Source organism: Oncorhynchus tshawytscha, linkage group LG09, assembly GCF_018296145.1.
Source record: "Oncorhynchus tshawytscha isolate Ot180627B linkage group LG09, Otsh_v2.0, whole genome shotgun sequence".
NCBI classification, from domain to species: domain Eukaryota; kingdom Metazoa; phylum Chordata; class Actinopteri; order Salmoniformes; family Salmonidae; genus Oncorhynchus; species Oncorhynchus tshawytscha.
This window is the reverse complement of record NC_056437.1, coordinates 46,103,506-46,118,849: the sequence shown is the minus strand read 5'-3', so window position 1 is coordinate 46,118,849 and position 15,344 is coordinate 46,103,506. Positions and strand designations below refer to the sequence as shown.

At 40.3% G+C, this 15,344-nt stretch overlaps 1 protein-coding gene across 2 annotated transcripts in view; it reads left to right on the top strand.

Moving 5' to 3' along the window:
- LOC112258043 (14-3-3 protein epsilon) overlaps positions 1-10,901 on the top strand; it is a 39,144-nt gene extending 28,243 nt beyond the window's left edge. Inside the window, exons 6-7 of one of the 2 annotated variants that reach the window (XM_024432106.2) lie at positions 364-408; positions 9,631-10,901. In XM_024432106.2, coding sequence (XP_024287874.1) covers positions 364-371 — 8 coding nt within the window. In that variant the 3' untranslated portion in view covers positions 372-408; positions 9,631-10,901. The remainder of the gene's footprint in view (positions 1-363; positions 409-9,630) is intronic. The other variant, XM_024432105.2, reaches the window with a different exon arrangement.
- Positions 10,902-15,344: the final 4,443 nt, after the last annotated feature.

Genomic DNA, 15,344 nt, shown 5'->3' with positions numbered 1-15,344 from the left:
CTTTTCAGTGTTGTTCAAAAGTATGCTGCTACATCAGTTTGACAGCAAACAAGGTCACGTAGAGGATGGGTGTTTTCTAGCTATTGACTTTACTGACTGCTGGACTGGTGCGGTGTACACTTGACCTTCTCTAACTTCCCTCAGTACAGTGGTCCTTCTCTAACCGAAGCACCTCTCCATCTCTAGCTCTCTCTTTCTCCCTCTCGTTCTCTTTATCTTTCTCTATCTCTGTCTTTCACCTTCCTCTTTATTTCTCTCCCTTTTACTTTTTTTTGTCCTGGTCCGTCTGTTGAGCTGTACTCTCTTTCACTGCTCTAATATCTCTCTCTCGTGTCTCTCGTGTCTCCGTTTTCCTCTGTGTAGATTCTTAAGGACAACCCCTCTTCATTCCCTATAGAACTGTATTTTGTAAGTCATCTCTTTCACCTTTCTTGGACATACCTCTTGCTCCCTCACTCAGACTTGCTTCCCCTCACTAACCCTTTGTCACTGCATCATCCAGGTTGGGTTCATTAGGGCACACCGTAGCAAAATGTTGTGCAATGGGAACAAGTGTTTCTTATTAAATAGTGCTGAACATTGAGTGCATTTTTAGGTCTGTTCAGCTTCAGTTCGATAATGAAAAAAATAATCACGGTTTTTGGTTTCTTTTTTTATTAAATATTTTATGACATGCATTATGTGCAATAAATGCTGTAACACTGAATAAAACAATTAATAAACGTCCCATGATGGTAGGGACTTCCCATTACTGCTTATCACTTATTAACCCCGTAAAACAATACACACCAATATCTGTCTGTTTGTTTTGCATGGTCTGCGTCTCCATCTGCTGATGTTGGCCCTCAGCATCTGCGGTGGAAGTTGGCAGTGTTACAGCGGTGTTTGTCAGTCCAGGAGACATCCCGAAAATCTGTCTTCTCACGAAAATGCCTGTCGCGTCCAAACGGTTATAGCCTCATGTTGGCTAGTTAACATTGGACCTAGTTTGTTAGCTTTAACTACTTGCAGATGCATACTATAGAAAAACTATGACCCCTCTATGGAAAGATGACTCTTACGAACACAATGTTGTTCTCTGTTCGACCCCAACAAGCGTCACAGGACTCGTCTCAAGTCGGTACCGCCGATCTGCCAATTTCTGTCTGTAGAGTCCGAACAGTTTGGGCTAGAGGTCGACCGATTATGATTTTTCAACGCAGACACAGATTTATTGGAGGACCCAAAAAAGCAGATACCGATTAATCAGCCTATTTTATTTAAAAAATATATTTTTTAAATTTGTAATAATGACAATTACAACAATACTGAATGAACACTTTTATTTTAACTTAATACATCGATAAAATCTATTTAGTCTCAAATAAATAATGAAATATGTTCAATTTGGTTTAAATAATGCAAAAACAATGTTTTGGAGAAAGTAAAAGTTCAATATTTGCTATGTAAAAAAAACGCTAACGTTTAAGTTCCTTGCTCAGAACATGAGAACATATGAAAGCTGGTGTTTCCTTTTAACATGAGTCTTCAATATTCCCAGGTAAGAAGTTTTAGGTTATGGTTATTATAGGACTATTTCTCTCTACCATTTGTATTTCATATACCTTTGACTATTGGATGTTCTTATAGGCACTATAGTATTGCCAGCCTAACCTCGGGAGTGGATAGGCTTGAAGTCATAAACAGCGCAATGCTTGAAGCACAGCGAAGAGCTGCTGGAAAATGCAGGAAAGTGCTGTTTGAATGAATGCTTACGAGCCAGATGCTGCCTACCACCGCTCAGTCAGACTGCTATATCAAATATCAAATCATAGACTTAATTATAATATAACACGCAGAAATACGAGCCTTAGGTCATTAATATGGTAAAATCCGGAAGCTATCATTTTGGAAAAAAACTGTTTATTCTTTCAGTGAAATACGGAACCGTTCCGTATTTTATCTAACGGGTGGCATCCCTAAGTCTAAATATTGCTGTTACATTGCACAACCTTCAACGTTATGTCATAACTATGTACAATTACAGTCTTTGTGAGGAAGAAATGGTCTTCACATAGTTCGCTATGAGCCAGGCAGCCCAAATGGCTACATATACCCTGATTGCTTGCACAGAACGCAAGAGAAGTGACACAATCCCCTAGTTAAAATAAATTAATGCTAGCAGGCAATATTAACTGAATATGCAGGTTTTAAAATGCGCTCGCTAAATCATCAACCGTTTGGCGAAGTGATTCGATGATAAATTAACAGGTACCTCATCGATTATATGCAACGCAGGACAAGCTAGATAACTACACATGGTTGATGATATTACTAGTTTAACTAGTGATTATGTTAAGATTGATAGTTTAAAAAAAAGATAAGCTTAATGCTAGCTAGCAACCTGCCTTGGCTCTTGCTGCACTCGCGTAAAAGGTAGTCAGCCTGCCACGCAGTCTCCTCGTGGAGTGCAATGTAATCGGCCATAATTGGTGTCCAAAAATGCCGATGACCGATTATGATTAATCGGCCATTCCGATTAATTGGTCGACATCTCGTTTGGGCTACAAACTAATATGACCCTCTATGGAAAGGTGAGACTCACAAACACATACAGTGCCATCAAATTATTCGCACCCCTTTAGTGTTTCCATATTTTATTGTTACAGCCAGGATATGAAATGTAATTCCTTTGAAATTGTGTCACAGATCTACACACAATACCCCGTAATGTCAAGGTGGAATTTTGTTTTGCATAATTTTTTTACATGAAAATGAAAAGCTGAAATGACTTGAGTCAATAAGTATTCAACCTTTTGTTATGGCAAGCCTAAATAAGTGCAGGAGTAAAAAATGTGCTGAACAAATCGCATAATAAGTTACATGGACTCATTCCATGTTCAATAATAGTTCACTTGATTTTTGAACAACTACCCCATCTCTGTACCCCACACATACAATTGTCTGTAAGGTCTCTCAATCGAGTTGTGAATTTCAAGCACAGATTCAACGACAAAAACCAAGGAAGTTTTTCAATGCCACTCAAAGGGCACTGATCAATGGCTAAAAGTAGCTGAATGTCCCTTTGATCTTTTCATGGTGTTTCAATACACCCAATCACTACAAAGATAGAGGTGTCCTTCCTAACTCATTTGCCAGAGATGAATGAAACTGCTCAGGGATTCACCATGAGGCCAATGGTGATTTTAAAATAGTTATAGTTTAATGGTTGTGATATGAGAACTGATGGAACAACAACATTGTAGTTACTAACCTAAATGACAGAGTGAAAAGATTGAAGCCTGTACAGAATACAAATATTCCAAAACATGCATCCTGTTTGCAACAAGGCACTTAACTAATACTGCAAAAAACGTGGCAAAGAAATGTACTTTTTGTCCAGAATACAAAGTGTTCACTGAGTACACATTACTGAGTACCACTCGTCATATTTTCAAGCATGGTGGTGCATCATGTTAAGGGTACGCTTGTCATTGGGAAGGACTAAGACATTATTTTAAGATAAGAAACCGAATACAGCTATGCACAGGCAAAATCCTAGAGGGAGAAGCTGGTTGTCTGCTTTCCAACAGACACTGGGAGACAAATTCACATTTCAGCGGGACAATAACCTAAAACACAAGGCCAAATCTACACTGTATTTTCTTGCCAAAATGACATTCAGTGTTCCTGATTGGCTTAGTTACAGCTTTACTTAAATCGTCTTGAAAATGGTTGTCTGGAAACGATCAACTTGACAGACCATGAAGAATTTAAAAAATAATAATGGGCAAATATTGTACAATCCACATGTGCAAAACTGTAATTTCCACCAACGGTGAGCAAACAAACTTCAAAGTTTTACTCGGATATGAACACCTATGTAAATGAGATGTATTTCTGTATTTAAAATGTACACATATTTATAAAAACTTGTTTTCACTTTGTCATTATGGGGTATTGTGTGTAGATGGGTGAGAATCTATTTAATAATGTTTTTATTCAGGCTGTAACACGACACAATGTGGAATAAGTCAACTGGTATGAATACTTTTTGAAGGCACTGTACGTCGCTTGTTTTGCTCTAGGAAGCCCACAAGCCTCACAAGCCTTGTCTGAAGGTAGCCTGATACCAGTTTAAAAAATGAATGGAAGTATACAGTGGGGAGAACAAGTATTTGATACACTGCCGATTTTGCAGGTTTTCCTACTTACAAAGCATGTAGTGGTCTGTTATTTTTTAAGGTACACTTCAACTGTGAAAGATGTAATCTAAAACAAAAATCCAGAAAATCACATTGTATGATTTTTAAGTAATTAATTTGCATTTTATTGCTTGACATAAGTACTTGATACATCAGAAAAGCAGAACTTAATATTTGGTACAGAAACCTTTGTTTGCAATTACAGAGATCATACATTTCCTGTAGTTCTTGACCAGGTTTGCACACACTGCAGCAGGGATTTTGGCCCACTCCTCCATACAGACCTTCTCCAGATCCTTCAGGTTTCGGGGCTGTCGCTGGGCAATACGGACTTTCAGCTCCCTCCAAAGATTGTCTATTGGGCTCAGGTCTGGAGACTGGCTAGGCCACTTCAGGACCTTGATGCTTCTTGCGGAGCCGCTCCTTAGTTGCCCTGGCTGTGTGTTTCGGGTCGTTGTCATGCTGGAAGACCCAGCCACGACCCATCTTCAATGCTCTTACTGAGGGAGGAGGTTGTTGGCCAAAATCTTGTGATACATGGCCCCATCCATCCTCCCCTCAATACGGTGCAGTTATCCTGTCCCCTTTGCAGAAAAGCATCCCCAAAGAATGATGTTTCCACCTCCATGCTTCACGGTTGGGATGGTGTTTTTGGTGTTGTACTCATCCTTCTTCTTCCTCCAAACACGGCGAGTGAAGTTTAGACTAAAAAGCTCTATTTTTGTCTCATCAGACCACATGACCTTTTCCCATTCCTCTTCTGGATCATCCAGATGGTCATTGGCCAACTTCAGACTGGCCTGGACATGCGCTGGCTTGAGCAGGGGGACCTTGCGTGCGCTGCAGGATTTTAATCCATGACGGCGTAGTGTGTTACTAATGGTTTTCTTTGAGACTATGGTCTCAGCTCTCTTCAGGTCATTGACCAGGTCCTGACGTGTAGTTCTGGGCTGATCCCTCACCTTCCTCATGATCATTGATCCCCCACGAGGTGAGATCTTGCATGGAGCCCCAGACCGAGGGTGATTGACCGTCATCTTGAATTTCTTCCATTTTCTAATAATTGCGCCAACAGTTGTTTTCTTCTCACCAAGCTGCTTGCCTCTTGTCCTCTAGCCCATCCCAGCCTTGTGTAGGTCTACATTTTTCCCTGATGTCCTTACACAGCTCTCTGGTCTTGGCCATTGTGGAGAGGTTGGAGTCTGTTTGATTGACACTGTGGACAGGTGTCTTTTATACTGCTAACGAGTTCACAGGTGCAGTTAATACAGGTAATGAGTGGAGAACAGGAGGGCTTCTTAAAGAAAAACTAACAGGTCTATGAGAGCCAGATATGTTACTGGTTGGTAGGTGATCAAATACTTATGTCATGCAATAAAATGCAAATTAATTACTTAAAAATCATACAATGTGATTTTCTGGATTTTTGTTTTAGATTCCGTCTCTCACAGTTGAAGTGTACCTATGATAGAAATTGCAGACCTCTACATGCTTTGGAAGTAGGAAACACTGCCGATTTTGCAGGTTATCAAATAGTTGTTCTCCCCACTGTATATTAGAGGTCGACCGATTAATCAGAATGGCCGATTAATTAGGGCCGAATTCAAGTTTTCATAACAATTGGAAATCTGTGTTTTTGGAGACCGATTTGTATTTATTTACACCTTTATTTAACTAGGCAAGTCAGTTAACACATTTTTATTTTCAATGATGGCCTAGGAACGGTGGGTTTAACTGCCTTGTTCAGGGCAGAACGACAGATTTTTACCTTGTCAGCTCGGGGATTCAATCTTGCAACATTAGAGTTAACTAGTCCAACGCTCTAACCACCTGCCTCTCATTGCACTCCACGATGAGACTGCCTGTTACGCGAATGCAGTAAGAAACCAAGGTAAGTTGCTAGCTAGCATTAAACATATCTTATAAAAAACAATCAATCATAATCACTAGTTAACTACACGTGGTAGATGATATTACTAGTTTATCTAGCGTGTCCTGCATTGCATATAATCGATGCAAAGCAGGGGGATGATTTAACAAAAGCTAATTTGTGAATAAAGCACAATCGTTGCACGACTGTACCTAACTATAAACACCAATGCCTTTCTAAAAATCAGTACACAGAAGTATATATTTTTAAACCTGCATATTTAGCTAAAAGAAATCCAGGTTAGCAGGCAATATTATGTGTCACTTCTCTTGTGTTCATTGCACGCAGTGTCAGGGTATATGCAACAGTTTGGGCCGCCTGGTTCGTTGCGAACTAATTTGCCAGAATTTTACGTAATTATGACATAACATTGAAGGTTGTACAATGTAACAGCAATATTTAGACTTATGGATGCCATCCATTAGATAAAATACGGAACGGTTCCGTATTTCACTGAAATAATAAACGTTTTGTTTTCGAAATGATAGTTTCCGGATTCGACTATATTAATGACCAAAAGCTCGTATTTCTGTGTGTTATTATGTTATAATTAAGTCTATGATTTGATATTTGATAGAGCAGTCTGACTGAGCATGGTAGGCAGCAGCAGGCTCGTAAGCATTCATTCAAACAGCACTTTTGTGCGTTTTGCCAGCAGCTCTTCTCTGTGCTTCAAGCATTGAGCTGTTTATGACTTCAAGCCTATCAACTCCCGAGATTAGGCTGGTGTAACCGATGTGAAATAGCTAGCTAGTTAGCGGGGTGCGTGCTAATAGTGTTTCAAACGTCACTCGCTCTGAGACTTGGAGTAGTTGTTCCCCTTGATCTGCAAGGGCCATGGCATTTGTGGAGCGATGTGTAACGATGCTTCGATGGTGTCGATGTGTTCCTGGTTCGAGCCCAGGTAGGGGCGAGGAGAGGGACGGAAGCTATACTGTTACACTGGCAATACTAAAGTGCTTATAAGAACATCCAATAGTCAAATGTATATGAAATACAAATGGTATAGAGAGAAATAGTCCTATAATTCCTATAATAACTACAACCTAAAACCTCTTACCTTGGAATATTGAAGTCTCATGTTAAAAGGAACCACCAGCTTTCATATGTTCTCATGTTCTGAGCAAGGAACTTAATCGTTAGCTTTTTTACATGGCAGATTTTGTATTTTTACTTTCTTCTCCAACACTTTGTTTTTGTATTATTTTTATTTACAAATAAATGTTTAAAAAAATGGCTGATTTAATCTGGTTTTTTTGGTCCTCCAATAATCGGTATAGGTATCGGCGTTGAAAAATCATAATAGGTTGACCTCTATATATGGAAGTAGTTTAGTGCCAAAAAATGTGTTAAAAGGATACTTCGGGATTTTGGCAATGAGGCCCTTTATCTACTTCCCCAGAGTCGGATGAAGTCATGGATACCATCTTATGATGAATTATCCCTTTAAATATGGGTAAAACAAATAAATAATCGTGATCTTTCTTACATCTCTCAGATATAGGACACACTTCAAAACAATCTTCCTTTTAATTTATTTTTTGGCTGTCTGTTATTCAATGTGTTTCTATGGGCTAATGGCAGTAAGGCCAAACCCCCCAGGCAGGGGTCTCCAACCTTTTCTAACATGAGAACTACTCAAATAAGCCTGTTCTTCTCTTCTCCCCTGCAATGCTTCCCCAGGTTCTTCGTGCACTACTTTCTCTTGTCCACTATGCTTTCTTTTAAAGTGGGCACTATAAAATGAGTCCTTGCGCTAACTGAGGAAATATTGACTTAACACAAGTGGTCATATTTAGCTAACTCTCGGCTGACATAAACCACAATAGGAATTAGCTAATAGAAATGTATATTTAAAATTCATCAAATCACGGGTGAGCTCACCATTGATAGAAATAATTGAGTAAAACACTTTTTAAAAATCGAATGTAATCCGACGATGGGTAGTTTGTGTGCGCCACAGTGTTTGTTTTTCCACGTCACCCGAAGAAGAGACCAGATTAGTTTGTTTGCTGTATGCATGTTGAGAAGGGGGGGGGGTGTCGTCTATGATCATTCACTTCCGGAAGTTTACTCGAAAGATGAGTGAACCATTCCTTCACCTCATTATAATATCTTTGGTCTGACAGATGTTTGTGACACCCAGAATGCATTGTATAATGTCAACAAACATGGTGCCACACACAGCTGGCAAATGGCTTAACATTCGCTCATCATAATCAGTACAACCTTCAAAAAGTATTTTACACACGTCATGGGTGTTCATTACAATAATCATAATGCATTATTTGCCACCAGTACTTGAAAATGTGAATAAAACTGTAAATACATTATGCTCCATACATAAATGACAACACGATATACAGAAAATAAGGCACTTATTGATAGAAATGCGTACATGTTTCATTTATTAAATTTTTATTTAACTAGGCAAGTCAGTTAAGTACAAATTCTTATTTACAATGACGGCCTAGGAACAGTGGGTTAACTTCCTTGTTGAGGGGTAGAATGACCTTGTTAGCTTGGGGATTTGATCTAGCAACCTTTCGGTTACTGGCCCAACGCTTTAACCACTAGGCTACCTGCCGCCCCAACATGTCCAAAGTTATTATTTGTAAGGAAAACAACAATGAAGGCAATGCGAGTGCTAGCCAGAAAATGTGTCGGTCAATTCGTGAAAATAAACAATTTCAGTTAATTATTGCGCAAGTTCATATATGTTTCCCATTTCATTACCGTTTTCTTCAGTTTCATGCCTAGTGAACACGACCCTGTTCTAATCTTAGTCTAGGCCAGATGAGACTGTCTCTGGCCTAAAGTGCTCTGTGATGTCCACATGGCCCAACTCAACCAAGTATCTGGGCTGCATTGAGAACAGTGTTTTCGGGTGTGTGTCTGTGTGTCCATTAAGTAGAAGCTACAGATGTTCCCCTCTCATTCGGCATGAGTTGAATGGGGTGTGGTTAGTGACACTGTCTGACTCACTGAAACGCAAGTTCTACCAACACTGTCTGTCTGGTTTTGAGCTAAAGGTAAGGGACTCCACTTATTAATATGGCTGAACACGGTACACTCAATCTTCACACTGAAACACAAACGTGCGGATGATGTGCACCAACACACTAACTACATGTAGCTAAGATGTTTAGTTTTTCTCCCCTCACCATCTTACATGTATGGCACTAGTCTGGGTGATGTCAGATGACATGGGGCGGTCCAACCAAGCAGCCTGTTGGTGTGTATGTAATGGTTATAGCAGGTCTTAAAAATAAATTATATATATATTTGTCATTGATTTTGAGGTGGGGGAACAAAGTCGGTATACTTTAAAATGACAACCTGTAGAAATGATAATGGATCTACATAAAGTCCTTATCACTGGAAGCCTCACTGTCATGGTAACAGTAGGTGGGCTCTGGATTCTTGTCCATTTAAAATGTTTTTTGCATTTGTGGTGAAAATGACAAACTGGCTTTTTAATTATGAGCATTTTAATCAATTTTCCTCTCTCTTCAGGTGAAGAACAGAATAAAGAAGCACTGCAAGATGTGGAGGATGAGACCCAGCAGTGAGACTTTACGGCCAATTCCCTCTCTCTTTCTCCCTTCTATTACCTCCCCTGTCTGCCCCGCTAGCCCCAGGTCCTACTACGTGTCACAGTGAGAGCTCCCAAACTTGGCTTTTACTCCGACGTCCACTCGCTCTATTTCTCCCCACCTCTTCTTTCTTTAATTCTTTCTTTATGTTCTGTCACTCTGTCTGTCAGCTCATAGCCCCTCTGTGCTTCCTAGGGCTGTTTCTTCTGGTTTTTATTTTCTTATAAAAAAATCCTATTAAATTCACCTATTTCAGTGGAAATAATATACTCCCACATTAAAACACAAGAGAAAAGGTAAAAACTAAAGCTTCGAGCTGTTCCTGGTTGTTACCTTTTTATTGATTTTTATAACTCCTGCTGCAAGCCTGTAAGATTCACATCGTTCTCTTTACTTCCTTTTTTTGTTTCTTTTTTCGTTTACAATTTTGCCATGTCATCAGTTGCCAAGTGTGTTGCTTGGGGTCGTCAACGTTCACACAATTAACGAGTTGATTTTTAAAACGCAAACGTTTGCTGTAACTCTTTTTCCATAACTGTGATGTCTTTGTGCTACTTCACGCTAATCGTCTAAGCTTTTGGTTGCAAATTAGGGATGGTTGTGAGTTGACGGTTTTTAAAAGGGACATTTTAATGCCCTCTTTATTTGTGATTCTCTCTCTCGCGCTCTCTCTCTCGTTGCAAGACTCTGTTTTATCAATGGTGATCGCTGAACTTCCCATGAGTGTCTCTTTGCGATCACCCCTCAAGTCCAGGGCATGGACCACACATTTTTGTGCTCGAGGCTGTAGCGCTGCTTTTTTACTCATTGCTGACGTAAGGACACGATGGCTTGTAGCAGTTGGAGGGGGAAAAAAACAAGAATCTCCCTCCCTCTGATGTTCGGTAAAGCAGGTTTGCATTGGCACTGTCAAAAGAAAAACAACCTTTGTTTAAAAAAGAAAAACCTGCTTATGTCATCTTGTATCCCCATTCTGTTCCAGAATGTTCCCTTTCTCTCTCTCTTTCTTTCTTTCTCTCTGTCTCTGTCCTGCCCCCATATTTTCTCTCTTGTTCAGTATGTGTAACTTGAATCTGATTTGTACTACTGGATATTCTGACTGGAGCCACAAGCACTGTCTGTATTCTTACTGAAACACAGCATGGAAATTAACATTAAACTTCAAATTAAAAAAAGGAACTTAAATTAAAATGCACTTGTCATGTCATTTTTCGCCTCAAATGCCAGAGACCGACAACAGTTTACCTTCTGTTGTTACTGTCATTGAAGGGTAAGGTGCTCATTCAGTGAGCTGATCAGGAAATTAGTCTTACCCTCCAACAGTAGCAACAGAATGTAAACTGTCGTCAGTTTCTGGCTACCTTTTGATTCTGTGGATCTTTTTCTTTTGGAGTGCCTAGGTTGAAGAGGGAAAGGCATAAGAACAACACACATTTTTGGAAAGATGTCTACTAATTAATACAGTATCTTCTTTTTGGCCCCACAGATTACTTGTACTTATGGGCCAGGGAGCCAAATTTCACATATTACAGTCCATGTATGTGGGTTGTATTTTGGTATAATACCCACATTTAGCTACCTCTGATACATGGGTATCACTGCATTATTATGACCCCTATGCTGTTATTTGGGCCAACAGGATTGAAGATATGAAATGTAATTTTGTATTATCAGGGGGAAATGATCTGTAAGGAAATTTGATAAGTTAACTTCATAATACAACACATTAAAGTGTGAAACAATTGGAATGGTGAAGTCATCTCTGTATCGCGCTAGAATGGACAGTATTGGGATGTGCTCTATTATGACATGGTATCCTCATAACTATACCAAATTTCACACATAAGGAGACACATTGGGTCTTATTTTTGGAAATTGATCCTACCAAAGGGGCCGCCAGTTGCCCATCCCTGCAACAGACTATTACAGGTGGCAACTAGAAAACTAATATGCTACCAGATTTTGATCTTTTGGACTGATTTCCATGTATGACCATTTTCCCGGTAAACGAATACAGAGCATTTGGAAAGAATACAGACACTTGGACTTTTTCCACGTTTTGTTACTTTACAGCCTTGTTCTAAAATGTTTGTTTTTTTAAATTCAATCTACACAATACCCCATAATGAAAAAAGATCACATTTACATAAGTATTTTACATAAGACCCTTTTCAGTACTTTGTTGAAAGTTTCTCCCATTCTTCTCTGCAGATTCTCTCAAGCTCTCTCAGGTTGGATGGGGAGCATCGCTGCACAGCTATTTTCTGGTCTTTCCAGAGATGTTAGATCAGGTTCAAATCCGGGCTCTGGCTGGGCCACTCCAGGATATTGAGGCTTGTCCCGAAGCCACTCCGGCATTGTCTTGGGTGTGTTCTTAGGATCGGTCATTGTCCTGTTGGAAGGTGAACCTTCATCCCGGTTTGAGGTCCTGAGTGCTCTGGAGCAGGTTTTCATCAAGGGTCTCTCTGTACTTTGCTCTGCTCTTCTTCCTCTCGATTCTGACTAGTCTCCCAGTTCCTGCCACTGAAAAACATCCCCACAGCATGATGCTGCCACCACCATGCTTCACCGTAGGGATGGTGCCAGGTTTCCTCCAGACGTGACGCTTTGCATTCAGGTCAAAGAGTTCAATCTTGGTTTTATCAGATCGGTGAATTGTGTTTCTCATGGTCTGAGAGTTCTTTAGGTGCCTTTTGGCAAACTCCAAGCAGGCTGTCATGTGCCTTTTACTTAGGAGTGACTTCCGTCTGGCCACTCTACCATAAAGGTCTGATTGGTGCAGTGCTGCAGAGATAGTTGTCCTTCTGGAAGGTTCTCCCATCTCCACAGAGGAACTCTGTCGGAATAACCATCAGGTTTTTGGTCACCTCCCTGACCAAGGCCTGTCTCCCCCGATTGCTCCGTTTGGCCCGGGCGGCTAGCTCCAGGAAGAGTCTCGGTAGTTCCAAACTTCTTCCATTTAAGAATGATTAAAGGCCACTGTATTCTTAGGGACCTTCAATGCATTTTTTGGTACCCTTCCCCAGGTCTGTGCCTCGACGCAATCCTGTCTCGGACCTCTACGGACAATTCCTTTGACCTCATGGCTTGGATTTTACTCTGACATGCACTGTCAACTGTGGGAACTTGTATAGACAGTAGACAGGTGTGTGCCTTTCCAAACCATGTCCAATTCATTGAATTTACCACAGATGGACTCCAATCAAGTTGTAGAACATCTCAAGGATGATCAATGGAAACAGGATGCACCTGAGCTCAATTTTGAGTCTCATAGCAAAGGGTCTGAATACTTATTGAATACTCAATTTCTCATTATGTGGTATTGTGTGTAGATTGAGGGAAAAACATTTAATCCATTTTAGAATAAGGCTGTAACGTAACAAAATGTGGAAAAAGGGAAGGGGTCTGAATACTTTACAAATGCACTGTAGTTCTGCTATTTGTAATGTTGTTTCAATGATGAGTCAGTCAGTAAATCATCATAGGTAAACCCAAATGCTATGGTTTTTAAGGTGAAATTCATTCCAGCTTGTCTCAACATGATAGGTTTTCGTAGGGAGGTTCCTTTTCTAACATCGGTCCAGTTCCTGTGACACATGATAAGCCTTCATCATTGGGCTTGTTAATGCACGTCATTGTTGCAGCCAACTGCAAAATACACTTCAATTGGATGCTCTGATGCCACTTAAAATATTGATTGGGTGTAACTATTTCCTGAGGAATGTAGCTGTTTATCTTGATGATTTGATTTGTCTATGAATTGTCTGTGCAGGGTTCCTTTGCAAAATAGATCCTGGTCTCAATGGTGCCCCCCTATTTAAATAAAGGTAAAATAAAAAGACTACTCATTCTTCTTTGTAGAGCAGTCTATCAATCACAATTAACACAAAAATGTCTGCTGCAATTGATGGACGAGCCCCTTTCTGTTGTGTATGGGGGCTCTGCGGCCTGAAGTGTTTCCCTCTCCTCTGCGATTTCTGGTTTTCTCTTGACCTCTGGTGGTCAGTCAACTGCAATCGCGTATCAAATGCTGTTCAAATTGAGTTTAGGGCCCAGCCGATATATTCTAAGCCAGCGATTCTCAACTGGTAGGTTGCCACCCAAATTTTGGAGTGTCTGAGTAAAATATATATATATATATATATATATATATGGGAAAAAATACTCCAGTCTGAATTTAGATGACTTAAACCAGGTTGAAAGTATATAGAAATGATAATGAATTTAATTATAAAAATATATATGTGTCTTTTTATATAGAGCTATTAGCAGTGCCATTTTGGTAGATTTTTTTTTTTGTTGGTCTCACCGGTGAGTTTAACAGTCTTCATCAAGAATATGGGCAGATATCGATATATTTTAAAGGGATACTGAGACATTCTGCCGTTAAGCCCTTGTTCTACTTACCCAGAGTCTGATGAACTCGTGGATACTATTTTCTTATCTATGACTTCGTCATTGCGGTAAAGCTGGTTAGCATTGCCTTGCGAAACTACAACTAACCTCCTTCATAATGCACGCAGAAACATAAAAATGGTATCCACAAGTTCATCTGACTCTGCGTAAGTAGAACAAGGGCTAAATGCCAGAATCTCGCAGTATCCCTCTAAATTATTTTGCCAAACTTTGCATATGTACAGAGAAGTCTGTGCTTATAGTGCACCAAATAACACATCTTAGTAGTTTTTAAAGAATTGTGTTTTCTATTTCTGAGCGCACCTAAATCTATGAAAATATCTACAACTCCGAGGCTATTCTCCATGTTAATTTCCCTCGCACGAGAGAGGGGGTCCTGAAGGGTTCCAAAGCGATGATATCCTCATTGGTTAGTTCTTCCAGCCCACTAATCATGTCTGTAATTCTCCCCGTGGCCCCAGAGACGAGAGCCAGGCACGGATCACTGCTGTCTGGTGAGAACCATGACACTAAGCACAGCTTCAGCGGGAGTGTGTCACAACATGGATGAGCTGTGTTTGTGTCTGGCAGCATTCCGGTGTGTACACGTTGATGTGCGTGTCTTTCTCTTCGAAGGGGGGTGGTAATGTCAGCTCAAAGTGGGTCACCCTTTTATTAGGCTTCTATGCAATGATGTGCGTCATCTCTCTCACGGTGCAGACATACAGGACTCAATACCAGAGGACGAAACCAATACGTACAGCTGGAAGGATCTTGGCTCAGTTTTACACAGTTAAACTATTTATTGTCCTGAAGTTCAGCAAATTAGTTGTACCTTGAAAGGAGCCTGGGCAATCTCTAACCTTTCATATATTTACCACGTATTTCTTCTCCTTCATGAAACACACACACACACACTAGAGCCGTTTCCCCTAGTCTAGATAGTTTTATTTTGTATTTTTTATCATTCAGTCCATAAGTCCCCTGCTTACTGGTTTCAGTGTATCACCATTCAACACCATCTCTATCACAAGACTCCAAACCAACAGCTTGATTGAAGATAGTCAATGATGGATCAAAAGATCAAGTGCCAGTGTTGCTGATCAGTCCTGGAGCAGACGTCAGCTAAAGACCCGAGCTGTATCAGAGTAAATTGCTTGCGCCAGCGGCCAAGTGATGTCACCATCCCTGAGACCTGAAGTAATGTCTCTTCTTTTGCCCAACCAAGACACATTTCGC